This window comes from Anthonomus grandis, chromosome 22 (assembly GCF_022605725.1).
Source record: "Anthonomus grandis grandis chromosome 22, icAntGran1.3, whole genome shotgun sequence".
NCBI classification, from domain to species: Eukaryota; Metazoa; Arthropoda; class Insecta; order Coleoptera; family Curculionidae; genus Anthonomus; species Anthonomus grandis.
The window spans coordinates 20,558,183-20,572,108 of record NC_065567.1 but is presented as its reverse complement, the minus strand read 5'-3'; the positions used below and the strand labels follow the sequence as shown (position 1 = coordinate 20,572,108).

At 34.8% G+C, this 13,926-nt stretch overlaps 1 protein-coding gene across 1 annotated transcript; it reads right to left on the bottom strand.

Annotated features, from left to right (window-relative positions):
- Positions 1-728: 728 nt before the first annotated feature.
- Positions 729-13,034, bottom strand: LOC126748722 (AT-rich interactive domain-containing protein 4B). The gene is made up of 13 exons (XM_050458115.1): positions 12,896-13,034; positions 7,776-7,913; positions 5,543-5,808; positions 5,439-5,492; positions 4,876-5,380; positions 4,604-4,819; positions 4,321-4,545; positions 3,711-4,262; positions 3,370-3,654; positions 2,962-3,315; positions 2,546-2,910; positions 2,224-2,487; positions 729-2,166 (listed from the first exon to the last, which is right to left on the bottom strand). Exons 1-13 carry the CDS (start codon positions 12,966-12,968, stop codon positions 1,741-1,743), a joined length of 3,723 nt encoding a protein of 1,240 aa, XP_050314072.1. The 5' UTR covers positions 12,969-13,034; the 3' UTR covers positions 729-1,740.
- Positions 13,035-13,926: the final 892 nt, after the last annotated feature.

Sequence of the window (13,926 nt, the reverse complement as noted above, 5' to 3'; positions counted from 1 at the left end):
TTAATTATTTGTTTAAAGCGTTAAAAAATGGTACGCCACTGCTTTTTATAAAAAAAAAAACAATTTATTTCTTAAATCCCCATTTACTTTTCGAGTAGAAAAGTGAAAACCTGCATGTACTATCAGTTTATACTATATATCAGACTATTATAGTCTAATTCTGATGACTGTTGAATTAATTCTGTTGATTGTACTGACAGGAATAAAAATTCACATAAGGAGTTATCAGAGGCCAAATAACAGAAATGCAACTGAGTTAACTTAGTTTCAGATCTTGGAAAAAGCTTGAGCTTTTCTCATCCTTATCTGAAATTAATGAAGAATTTTTTTGCAGAATATCCGAACTTCTAGACATTCTAAGAGGCAGTATAGGAAACTCGAGTTCAGTCTCAAAAAACGACTGATAAGTAAATGAATTTCGTTGATTGGAACTTTCGTTGAAGGACCATAAGTTCACTTAAGAATCTTGATAAATTTCTGGAGCCTCACCAAAAGCCTCTGATAAGGCCAAAGAACATGGAAATGTTAATAAGTTATCTTGGTTTCACGTTGGACTACCTGTAACGAACTTGAGCTTCTTGAATTGAAGAACTTGAGTTGTTCTGAATTTTTCTAATAAACTGGCTATTCATAGGTTTTTAATTAATTGAAAAAACATTAAACAATTAATTAAAAAAAGATAATTTAAAGTTCTAATAAATTATGATAAATGCATAAAAACCAGTCAATAAAAATTAAAATACGTTTATTTACCTTTAAAATACATATTTTGTTTTTCTTATCATAGAACTGTCTTCATACACCATTCGTTTTCGTAACATAAATTAAACAAAAAAGAAAACTAACTAATTATACTTAAATAATCTACAAGGGTAATCATAAAGTCTCTGTACAGTTGAGGCCATTGCTGAATTATTTGTTGGTGACTGTTATATTATTAAATAATATATTTATTTATTGGTGAGCGCTCATGTTTTTTGTCAAATAATTTAGCAGTGGGGTCTATGTTATATTTGAGGTTTAGATTTATAATGCTTGTCACTTCTAAAAGTGTCTTTCGTTAGAGCTATCACAGAATATGGTCCTGTATTCTAGGTTGCTTACACAACCTCTCCTAAAAAAAAACTTTTAGACAGTGACATGAAAACTATAAAAACTGACCTCTTATAGCTATGAGCTAATGATGAATTAGCTCCGCTGCGGGAACTTTTGGTTCCATTATTACATTTTTTATCACTCATACGCAGTGGAGTTTATTCAATTTTTTAAATATTTCCTAGCTAATTAACAGTTTAGTAAGAAATTGTACACCCAGTTTTAAGCTTAGCGGCATTAATTGGAGAAATGAGATTTTCTTCGATTAACGCACGTGCTTAAAAATATGTGTAACGCACGGTAGAATCCACTCTCTTTGGACTATATTTTATATTTTTATATAAACACTCCGAATGCATGATACTTTAAATGCGATCAACAAACAGCAGGGCAAGGCAAGCAAATGGCATGGCTGAGATAAGTCTTAAAATATACAGTTCAATCAGAAAGTATGTAACATGACGTTTCACTACTTTTGATAGACCTATATACAATTATGAAATTATGTGCACACTATTTCAGTTCTTTTATGGTACTTATTAACTTCTAATGGCAGCACTGACTTTATTTTGGTTCCTAGGAATTTTAATCTCCCTCATGAGGGCATGTTCTTAGTTCATTCTTTTGATTTACTGTTTTGACATTTCAACTTCCAGGTGCAGATTTTTTAGCTTTTTTTGGTGCAGGCTCTGTCTCTTTAGGAGGGTTCTTTGCCATCTCTATTGCCTCTTCCAAATTCCTTTTGTAGGTACCCACAAGTTCTGGAAGGTCGTAAGCTATTGCAATATCTAGCCTGTTTATCGGACAACCTCGGAAATAAGTACACGTAGCGCTGAGTTGTTGGAACTCATATAAAGGATTTAACTTGAAAAAGTCCCTGTAGACCTCTGGGTCAGGCAAGTCGTATCTGGATATATTAGTAAGCGTTGATAACCCTTCGTAAATATGGTAATCTTGAGGATGTTCAATAATCTCGTTCGCTACCTGCTTACGATTACCAAACACAGACTTATGGTTGTAGTATGTCGTTAAGTAACAGTCTACCATCTTGGCGTGGTTCCTTACACGTACCTTAAAAACAAAATACCATAAAGAATTTTTAGAGAGAAAATGTTTTGATGTTCTTACTGCAAATCTTCGTGCGCTAGCAATTTTATTTTCAACGCGTCTATCAATGGCGGTCTTAAGATCTCTCAAAAACGCCCTTTCCTGAGATTGTAGTAACCTTGCTGGCGCCCAGGGTTCGTAGGGCCTGGACCACAAGGAAGTCGTATACATCACTGGAGGCTGTGGTGATGACATCAAAGGGGAAATATTCCAAATCAATGCTCCTTGGACTCTCATCAACTCTTCTGGTTTTACTTGATCCGCTTTGTTTAAAAGAATTCTTGTCTAAAATAAAATATATATTGTGGTCACCTAAGGAACTTCAATAAATTATTAATTTTACCTGATGCTCTCTTCCTTTAAGTTGATCTAATATAGCTTCTGTCTCAGGACCAACATCTAACTTGGAAGGATCATAAACCAAGAAAATAATATCTGCCCTGTCAATGAACCACTGACAAGCATCATTGAATGGAAACACCCTGGAAACTTGCTTTCTAACCTCCAAGATTCCGGGAATTTCTACGATATTTACTTTTTCTAGTAGCTTGGAAGGAAGCTTAACTCCTCGAAGTCGTTCCTCTAGCCCCTGACCGAACTTTTGAAGTCCAGAAAAGGTAAAATCTGCTGCTAGTTCAGTCCCATCAATGATTTCTGGTTCTTCTCCATGCATTAGGATATTGAAATATGCTGGTGAAGGTTCAGCACCTAAAAAAACGGATTAAGAACTTATTACATCCACATTAGGTAGATTATTACCTGTCCGCAACGAGGTTTCATTATACTCATTATTAATTAGATAATTAATAATGGAAGATTTCCCTCCACTCCATGGTCCCATAAACAACACAAGGGGTTTCGAAAATATTTCAGCATCTCCGAAATGTCGGTTGCTTAGATCTCTGTATTTGTACAAAACCTCCAACGGTTTTATAGCGTTTTCATAGAGTCGTTTCAGTTCTTTTAAGGTGCTTTCATAGACCCGATTTTGAACAGCTTCAAGATTTTTCGATTCTTGATCAAGTTTTAATAAATGTTCGACGTGATCCCTTGACCTTAGGTCGGTAGGAATATCAGTGTCCTGGGAAAGTTCTTCAACTGGGGCTTCAGCACCTATATTATTAAGCTATTTTGATAAAGATGCTTTAAACATATTTATGCTATTACCTTTTTCCAAGCTTTCATCCTCTTCAGTTTCAGGTGGGATCTCTGGCTCGACGACGCTTATAGGCCTGAACGTTGCTTTGACCTTTTCCTTTTTCTCTTCAGATTTCTTTACCTCAGGCCTCTTAATCTCCCTCTCCTCTCGCTTCTTTACAGGCACTGATGGAGATACCGGTACAGTTACGAGTTTTGGCTTCTCTTCTTCCTTCTTTTCAACTTTCTTCGCTTCAGCTGCTTTAACTGGTTTTATTGGTTCTGCTTCTTCAGCACTTGCAGCGTCTTTCTTACCTAATAAAAAATTAGATTCATCATGTTTAAAATGTACATTTTATTAATGAGTGTACCTGGAATGCAACGTTTGTTATAACATTTATTTGGACAACAAATCTCTTCACTGCTGCAGTCGTCGTCGTTTCCACACATTTGACCTTCTTTGCAAGATACCTTTTCAGGTGAAGGACAACCTTCTTCTTCCTCTGACTCAGCAAGTGCTTCGGCACTTTCCTGCTTATCTTCTTCAGTCGATTCGTCTTCTTGTTCCTGAGAGTCGGGAGTACCTTCAACGCATACTTTTCTATAGCATTTGTTTGCGCAACAAATTTCACCAGTACTGCAATGTCTGTTCTTTCCACATTTTTCTCCACCACATGGGATATCACTTCGGTCTGGACAACCTACATCCTTTCTAGGAACCACTAATTTGGGAGCCTCCTCTTCTTCAGAGTCTTCTAATTCTGATTCTGCTGCAAGTTCCGCATCAGTTGGGGTGCCTGGAGTACAACGTTTTCTGTAGCATTTGTTCGGGCAGCAAATTTCGTTGGTGCTACAATGCTTGTGTTTACTACAGAAGGCTCCCTCTTTACATGAAACCTCGCTGGGATCAGGGCAACCAGATTCTAAAGCAAGAATATTATATAATTATTTCACACGTATAAAAGAGAATGAATTTCCTACCGGTTCGAACTTCGACAACTTTTTCTGCAGACTCTACTTCTTTAGAATCCTCAACGGACTCTTCAGATTCTGCCGCTAGTTCTTCGGATGTGGCTGTGCCTGGTATACATCTACGCCTATAGCATTTGTTAGGACAGCAAATCTGATCTTCTCCACATTGACGGTGTTTACTACACAGTTCACCGCCAGCGCATGACACTTCGTTTGCTGGTGGGCAGCCTGTTTCTAAAAAAATATTGAAGGAACATTAATATAGAATATAGAATAGTTTGATTTCTGATACCTGGTCTTCTAAACTGCTGTTCTTCACTTTGGGCTTCAGTTGATTCAACAGATTCTGATTCTGCATCGCGTTCTTGTTGGGATACTGAGCCTTGAGTGCAACGCTTCCTGTAGCATTTGTTGGGGCAGCAGATTTGGTCGTCACCACAGTGCCGGTGCTTTGAGCACAGGTCCCCTTCTGTGCATGAAACTTCTGCTGGTGAAGGACATCCGTCCTCTAGGAAATACGGAACATTTAAATAAAATAAAACCTTAATTAAGAGATTGTTATACCCTCGGCGCTTTCTTCAGTGGCTTCAGTTCCCTCTGTTTCCGCTGAAGCGACTTTTTCAGTAGCTGCTTCTTCAGCTGATTTTTCTTCTTCTATAGGCTCCTCTTCTTTACTTTCGGCAACTGCTTCAGCTGATTGTTCTTCTGACTGTGCAGTTTCTGTTTCTTTTGCTTCGTCACTTTCAGCTTCTTGAGTTGTATCTTTTTCCACTTCCTCGCTTTGCTCTTGTTCTTCAGCGCTCGCAGTCTGAGGTTGTTCTATACTTGCTTCTTCAGGACTTGCAGCCATTTGAATTGGAGCTTCTTCGATAGCAATGTCTGGAGTTTCTTGCCTTAACACTTGGACTGGCTCGTCTAGATTTTCAGAAGTTTCTTGGCTTGCCGCCTCTTGTTGGACCTCCACTTGCTCTACCGATTCCTCTACTTGCTCTGCAGGTTCCTCAACGGATTGAGGGTTCGTTTCTTCTTCGTCTTGTTCATCGTCTTTTTCATCGCTTTGTTCTACTTCCTATATAGTATTAAATATAATTATTTTTTTAACTTGCTTAATGTTGAGGTTCTGTTACCTTTTCGTCGGGTGTTTCGCCTGAGTCTTCCTCTTTCTCATCTTCTGGAGTGCTCTAAAATGAAAATTATTTTATTATTTGACTATAATTTGGAAACTCCATACCCCTTGTACAGCTTCTGGCTGTACCTGCTCCACGCTCCCGTCGTCTTCGCCATCGGTTTCGTGACTTGCTGCAGCAGCTCCACCATCATCTTCCTCCTGGCGGCTGGAGTCGTCGGTGATTTCTACGGTCGGAATATCCTCAACGGATTCGTCTTTGTCCTTTGGGAGTTCTTTCTGCACTAGCCCGCCCTCACCAATCTCAAGCTCCTTAAGAGCTTTCTCGATGTAAGGTCGGCAGTCGGTTTCGGTTGGTCCGTCAGCTTCACCTTCAACATAAACAAACTGAAGTTCAGATGGGTGTATTTTTTTTCGATTTTTTGAGTTTCTATCGCATTGCAGTTTCAATCGAGGTATCCGAATTTATCAAGTTTATGTAATTTAGTGATTTAAGCTTGGCATGTAGCAAAAAATAGAAAAATATGCAAGGTGTTGACAAAATGGTTATCTGCTTGAAGACTATGATGGAAACATGATGAAAATACTTCCTGTTTTATGGAAACTGTATCGGATATGTATAGATGATGTGCAATGGAATTTGGAGTAAAAGCGTTCCGCCACTGTCTCCGTTCCTAAAATAACATCGTGGAAACAAAAAAAAATATGGCAAAGTATATTTAAATGCTAAGAAATAGAATATTTCGCGGCTGCTTCAATGCTAATGGACGCGTCAGTGGTCTTTTAAAATTTATTCCGATTCAACTCGTCACTTTTCCGCTCGGCCTTTCTTTTATTTTCCAATATATAAAAATAGCTTTTTGTTTGTAAAAACCGAAAAATGTTGGCTCGCACGACAAAAAGGTTTTATGTAATTCTAATATCATAATAATCGCTCTGTTTTGTGTATCTGTATACCTATGAATAAATCATTTTTGCTCAAAATAATTATAAAATGGCCGCTCGAAAATCAGCCTGGAATTAGTCAAGCCTTAATAGTCTGGATGAGACAGATCACTAAATTCAGTAAAGTAAACTTAAGAGTAAACTTGATAAAAATATGGAAAAATTATGTCATAGGGTTTTCAGGGATAATTGGAGATCTTAGGCCTCTGTTAGAACCTCTGTATGATTTCCACAAAATAGAATTTTCCAAGGGAATCACAGAAAAATTACGTATTACTCCTGAGTTGGTAAAATATATTTGTTTTATCGACGAATGCACGTTTTCTTTAAATGGTTCTGTAAATAAACACAAGTGTAGACACTGGTGAAAATCCGCATGTTTTCAGTGAAGGACACACACAGTATTCAAAAAAATCAATGTGTAGGCGGCAATATTGGGTGATACTATTGTCGGGCTTCTATTTTTTAATGGTTCAACTTACTTGGAAATGTTGGAAACCACCATTCAACCTAAACTTGTTAAAGAAATAGTTAGAAATACAATAGAATATTATTATTTAAAATCTAGGAAGGAACCTAAACGAAGAATTATTACATTTTCAACTAGATGGAGCGCCACGCGACTGATGTTTTTCCTGTGAGGAAATTTTTACATGATGCGTTTCTCGATCAGTGGATTGGGAGAAGAGGTCCAATGGAATGACCGGCGAGATCACTAGATCTAACATCCCTCGACTTTTTTCTCTAGGGTCACTTAAAAGTGTTGTGTTTAAAACGCAACCGGCTCACTCGATGATCTTCGGCAACGGATTATTACAGAATGTGCATCTATTCCAAGAAGAGTGTTTCAAAATGTGCGAAATGAGTTTGAAAATAGATTATAATTTTGCTCAGCCCAAAATGGAATACATTTTAAGCATCTAATAAAATAAAATAACACTTCATAAAAACCGAGTTTATTTTATTTAACTTTTAAAATTTAGGAAAAATCTGCAGGTGAATACTACTCCAAAAGACCTTTAATTTGAGTTATCACAAAAGGGATGGTGCCATATCAAATTTTGGGGTTGGGGTGCATCGGGCCCAAGGGGTGACTCACCCTATAACCAAAATATGGTGGTTGTAGTTCCCCCAACCTGTATAACATTTGTACCACATTGCGCTTTTCTAACTTTTTTAGTTTCAGAGATATTTGCATTGAAAATTTTAAAATTTGCCACTAAATTATCAATCAAAATTAGAGAATCCCGAGTATTTTTAAATCATAATTAAATAAAATCTTAACGACTTGAAATGATTAGAATTATTAACTGTGAAAGCATTATAGATATTGATGAAGTGTTCTTGAGTTAATTAACCTTAATGGTGCCATAAAACTTTTACGATTTCATACCTTTCGTAACAGATACGCATCGTTTCGTATAGCAGGCATTCGAACAGCAGATTTCCTTGCTCTGGCAGTCTTCGTTGACGTTGCACTTGGTTCCACTTGTACACGAGACATCTTCGGGTTTTGGACAATCACTGCTTTCTGAAAAAAGGTAATTGTGATTAAAAAGCTGAAATGTACAGATTTTTGGTTATAATGCAAATTTTGTCTTTCTCAGCATCATCTAAAAGAAGTGAGCAGTAGAAAACGATTGATGATTAAAAATTAGTCAAGTCCAAAAATCACTGAGTTGTGTAGAAGAAGGAATAATATATTTAGAACATTAAAAAAGCGAAGAACTTATATTACGAGTCACACACCAGTTTTATTAAGAGAGCCCTTTATTAGTGAAATTTTAGATGGGATCATCGCAAAAACTACGTAACGCTGATTTGCGTCTGATTTGTCCCTCTCTCTTGGTGACAAAGTGGACCCCCATTCTTGTCCTTTTTTTTTATAAATGATCAACAGCTAAACGCCATTACGAAAAAATGGATTAGAGAAAAAAAATCTGAAATTGAATTGCGTTTTTTTATTAAATGAAGATTTTTGCTTCGTCAGAGTTCCTCTTCTCCCTTGAAGATTCATGTTTATGGATGATCACAATGATTGTGGTTTTAGCATAAGACCTTGGAGGGTTTTTAATGTATGAACGAGCAAAAAAAATAACATCACCACGAGGAAGATTGACGGAAACAGCAAGAAAGAATATAAATAAAAAAAAATATGAACAGAAAGATTAACAGAGAAGAATGATAACAACTTTTGGAAGAACTGCTGATAAGAATGCAGAAAAAAGCATTAAGGAACTAAGTCTTTAACCTCCGAAATCTCACCTCTGCTATCAGAAATTGAGTCTTCAAATTTCTCATAAGAGTGACATCTTGACGTGTAGCAACCTTAAATTAATTAACAGATGGAGGATTCCCAGTCATTTTCTCGAATATCAGTTTCCGAATTGCAATTAAATAGAATTTTTCCTGAAGCACTATTTTAATAAAAAGAATGTCACCTGAACTTTTAAATTACTCGAGAGCCAATAGAAACAGGCATTTTTCTTAATTAAAAGTTGATCGGGACAAATAATATGCGGCAAAAAGGTTTCGAGAAAACTGATTGTTTGAGGAATTGATTATTCGGGAAGCGAGTAATTCGATAAAACGAACGAAACGGAACGAAAACTTAGTATTCGTGATCATACTTAAGGCTTGTGTGTCCATATAACCTCATCTCATTAAAACTGGGTTAAAATCTGTGCGACATTTAATGAACAAACAATATGCGATAATTTTTGGCGATGCTCCTACGGTCGGTTCATAATCGACGAATGTGATTCACCGCTGAAAAAATAGGTGTTAATAATAAACTTATGGGTATGTCTGTTATTTGATCGTGTCATATTTTAGAAACTTCATTTATAAATGACATTTATTAATATATAGCAAAATTTGGTTTTTTTGATACTGACCCCTCCACGCGCCAAAATATTTTATGCCTGAACAGGGTAGTATTGTTACAATGAAAGCAAAGGTCATTTACCAGAAAATTGTATTTTATTAATTGCTCCACTGGAACATTAGCAATGACTTAAAACTTCTTAGTACGCATTCGTTCTAATTACATAAATGGAAGATTCATTAACAAGCAACATATAGACATGCTGGAAGTCTGACAAACAAACAATTGCTAAAAAACCTGGAATGTTTATGTGAGCTTTCGTGAATAGGATCGCATTTTCGAATGTGGGTAGCTTAAACTATAACAACTGCTTGTTTTTACGTTATTTTTAGAATAGGTTATCTTATGGTTGTCACTTAACAGTTTCTACCAGTAATTTACGGACCTATAAACGTAGTATACATTATAAACAGAAATATGATATACTAAGTTTTATATTTGGACGATGTTTTACACAACATTTTGTGTAACTTAAGATCCTCCTCACAGGTGAGTCTCTTCACGTCCTGTCGGAATTTTGGCAGATCTGATGGAGTGAAAATAGTTTTATAAGAATATGAATATCCAGTATCATGATGATGTTCTAAAGTGCTGATATTTATAACTGAAGTCTTACTTAACGCTCTGGTTCTTATGAAGTACTTGGTGTTTGTGAGAAAATCTGAATGAGCATCATATATATTTCTTAAGAAGTAAAAGAAATTGTAATCTTAGACAATAAGATCCTCGATCTTTTAAAAGGACGGAATGGTATAGCAGTAATCAGACAGTAGGAGTTCTGAGTAAAGTGTTCAATTAATTAAACCTAAGAATCAGATCAAGAAATTCATTAAGATTTTAATATCATGAGATTCTTAATCTACAAAACGTGAAAATCAGATTTATATTACATGCGTAATGACAAATGACACTGAGCCATGACAAATATGAAAAGATTTTATTCACCTTCGTCCGATTTTTTTTTAAATTTATGTATATCAATCCGTTAAGTATAGAGGGTGCAAAATTCCTAAATTATTTAATGAACCCAAGACTATTTTTAAAAACTAATCTAGAAGATATTTGAAGTATTCAAAACTAAAAAAAATACTATTCAGAATATGTATTAACTCTCATTTTATTTGCTGGCACGGATCTTGATTTATTAATAGCAAATTAATTTATTTATAGGGTGCGTGATTTATGTTTGTTACTTTTTAAGAACGTCCACAAAGTATCGATAATTAAATTACCTGAGACCAATACGATTTGTTATTTTAATTTCAATTCAGAGGTCGAAAAAAGTCGAAACATTTAACTTGCACAAAGTTTGTTAAATTTAACTTTTACTCATCTCAGATATAAATTATATTAACTGAAATCTATAAATCAGTCAGGACGGCGCTTACGTCAGTCGACTTTTTCGAAATGGAGGTCATGAACGTTACTTTTATTAAATATGTCAAAAAAATGTGCAAAAAAATCACTTAAAGTAATTCCAAAAATAGAAATCTATGCGTTGTTAGCTCTATAATACATTAATCCAACAGCTGTTTATATATGGATACCTGCCAGTAAGTTAATCAGTTAAAAAGCCATCGAAATTTTAATATTGTTTGAAGTTAATACCGAAAGACCCTATTTATTATCTAATTTTAATGCACGCCTATCATAAATAAAGTTCTTAAGGACTAGGTTGACATTCTGGAATTTAAGCAAAATAAGGTTTTATTAAGATACTTTTGCTAAATAGTAAGATACTTTTGAAGTTTTATTAGTAAGAATAGAAGTTTTCCAGATTTTTTAAAGGGGTCTTTGATATATTTCACATAATGTTACACGTCTATTTTTTGGTCGGAGGAAAAAAAATGGTTTCTTGCAAATGGTGACATTTCTTAGGGATTCCAGGAAAATTAGTCATTGATTCAAGGCAGTTGAAGTATTATTTTAAAAATTAAAACATTTTCTTGCAGTTTGTAACAGTCATTGCAACAACAAATGGCCAAATTGATTATCTATTCCAGGCATATTAACTATTTATTCAAGCCTGAAAAAAAAACAAATAATGATTCGTATTGGAACACAAAATTCGCAATTTTTTATTGGTTCCAGGTAAATTATTCATTTATTCAGGTCATATATAAACTAGAGATTTTCAGGCATTTTCATGGATTACGACTATATAATATCACCAAATTAATCTGTCATTTTATATCTGATTGGAAATATATTTGATGCTTCAACTGCCTGGAAGAAAAGAAATAATGATCGCAAATAGTTGAAGTCATTGAAATAGAAAATTTCCGAAGGGTTTTAATCAAAACCTTTATATTAGTATGATCACAATATTATCAACGTTTATAGTGATAGTAGATTTGGAAATCCAGACAGTTAGAATTATTGCAACAAAAACTTTCCAATTTTTTTTTAATTCATGGGAAATTATTTATTTATTCAAGTCACATATAGACTAGACTTTTTTAAGTATTTTCATGGATTCTCACGATAATGTCAGCAAAACTTCTATATTTGTAACACTACCATATTATCAAGATATTACTTTTTATTCAGATGAGAAAGAAAGTAAATATTGATTTTTTCTGGATTTCAGGAAAATTGATCATTTATTAAATAAAAAGGGACTAATGATTTTGGATTGAATGGAAGAAGCTGCCTTTTTCAATATACGGGAAATTCAAAAATTCTTTTTCCCCTGCGATCACTATATTTCAATTAGGATTCAATGGCTATATTCTGACTCAACTGTTCGGAAAAAACTAACTATTTCTTGCAGATAGACTCAATAGAAAATTTATAGATTCCAAGGAATTATATTTTGTCATGTCGGTATTTTATTTTTCTGCTTCAAATTATGACCAAAATAAGCAAGCAAATATTGCTTTCAGGGATGATAAGAAATTAATTACTTATGAGAACGCAAACGCTCATTACTGGAAGCAATATATAAAGATTTTTTTTTTAATTATGTAACTCGTATGATTAATCAAGCAAAAAAAAAATCAAAACCTTGAAAAAAATTTTGCACAAGATTAAAACAAGGGCAGGTATTGAAAGCCTGCTCGAGTCGGGATCTAAATCAGTAACAAGTCTAGGGTATCTGGCGTTTTGCCTGTTACTGAAAAACTGGTGGGCACTGGCAACTAATATTTGCTCCAACTGAGAATCATTTGAATTTGACACCACTTTCGATATCTCTCACACACGAACACACTATTTCCGAATCATTTAACCTTGTTTGGTGCCCTTGGTGTATTTTCCTAATTTCATAATTTTTTACCAAAAAAGGATAATTATATATACGTTGCATAAAATCGAAATATTACTTAGGCAATATTGTTGTTATTTATAGCGAATTTCAGTTTATTTGTGATAAATTTTATTATTAGAAACCTGCCGATCCAAAAATAACGTAATGTCATATAATATCACCACCAAAATACGCTTGCGAGAAAATTTATTACATAATTTAGAATTTTCCAAAAACACTAGAAAGACACGTTCTTTTGATATCACCACGGTGATCACTAAAAGCACTGGGGTACTAAGGGACCATTAGCGGTAATAGAGTCGCTCTAATGTGACTCACACACGCGGGTGTAAAATTGGCAAAATTTCTTGAGACGTACCCTGCAAGGTGTAAGCTACAAGGGTGAATCCAAGAAGCAGCAAAAACCATGAGGACCTAGGGTAGACCTCCATGGTTTTCTTCTCACTACACCGGTCACATATAAGTCCCGCACTGACGATTACTACGTCCAGGTTACGCCGGACTATGGCATCGGAACGCATCGCGACGCCCGTGTCTTACCAGTAGCGTAACAATTTTTTTTTATTTTATTTGTTTATTTATAAACATTTTGTAGAACAAAAATGTTTACAATAAAATAGAATATAAAGCTAAAAATCTGAAAAAAATGCGAGGAAAAAGTTTAAACCTAAGAAAACATATACATGTAAATAAATGATCATTAGACAATTTAAATGAAGTTAAACAAAGACAGGTACAAAAAAACTCTGAAAAAGGAAAGACTTTTAGCATAGGAGTTTGCCATTCACGACACCCTTGGAATAAATGAATTAAACCCAACATTGGTCCTTTTAAAGGATTGATGAAACATACTTACAGACGTTGTATTTCTTGTGGGAGGTGCAAGCCGAATCAAAGAAGTTAATGTAGGGCAGTCAACCATATAATTAATTACTGCCTGATCTCCTGACTTTTAATGTTGGAACTGAAAATATATTTTGCAAATGTTGGAAATCATAAGTATATTTATCGACTGGAGAAATATTGGGCTTGTAGGCTAAATATTTGAGTAATCGCCCCTTGCACCCGTTTCAGTCTTTGTATGTGACCAGCATAGCGAGGGCTTCAGATGAACAGTAATAACAGTATTCAAGCAATAGTCTTACTAAAGTACAGTACAGTAATCTAGCAGAAATACTCGTAAAATAAGATCTACATCTTTTAATAAACCCAAGCATACTGAGTACCTTGGAAGCAATTGTGTTTAGAAAATGATAGTGTAGACTCCAGGGTCACTCAGATCCCGTATTGGTTGGTGAAACCCGAGACCGCTTGAAAGTTAAATCAAACAAGGTTTTTTGTTTCTTACTAAAGCATATTGAGTAGCGTTTTAGTTTAGTTAGCACCACT

Coding starts and splice junctions, on each gene's coding strand:
- LOC126748722 (XM_050458115.1), bottom strand. CDS start 12,968: ATGGAGGTCTACCCTAGGTCCTCATGGTTTTTGCTGCTTCTTGGATTC. Junction 5,809..7,775: donor ATGCGTATCTGTTACGAAAG/GTATGAAATCGT, acceptor TTTATGTTGAAG/GTGAAGCTGACGGACCAACC. Junction 4,820..4,875: donor CACTGAAGAAAGCGCCGAGG/GTATAACAATCT, acceptor CGTATTTCCTAG/AGGACGGATGTCCTTCACCA.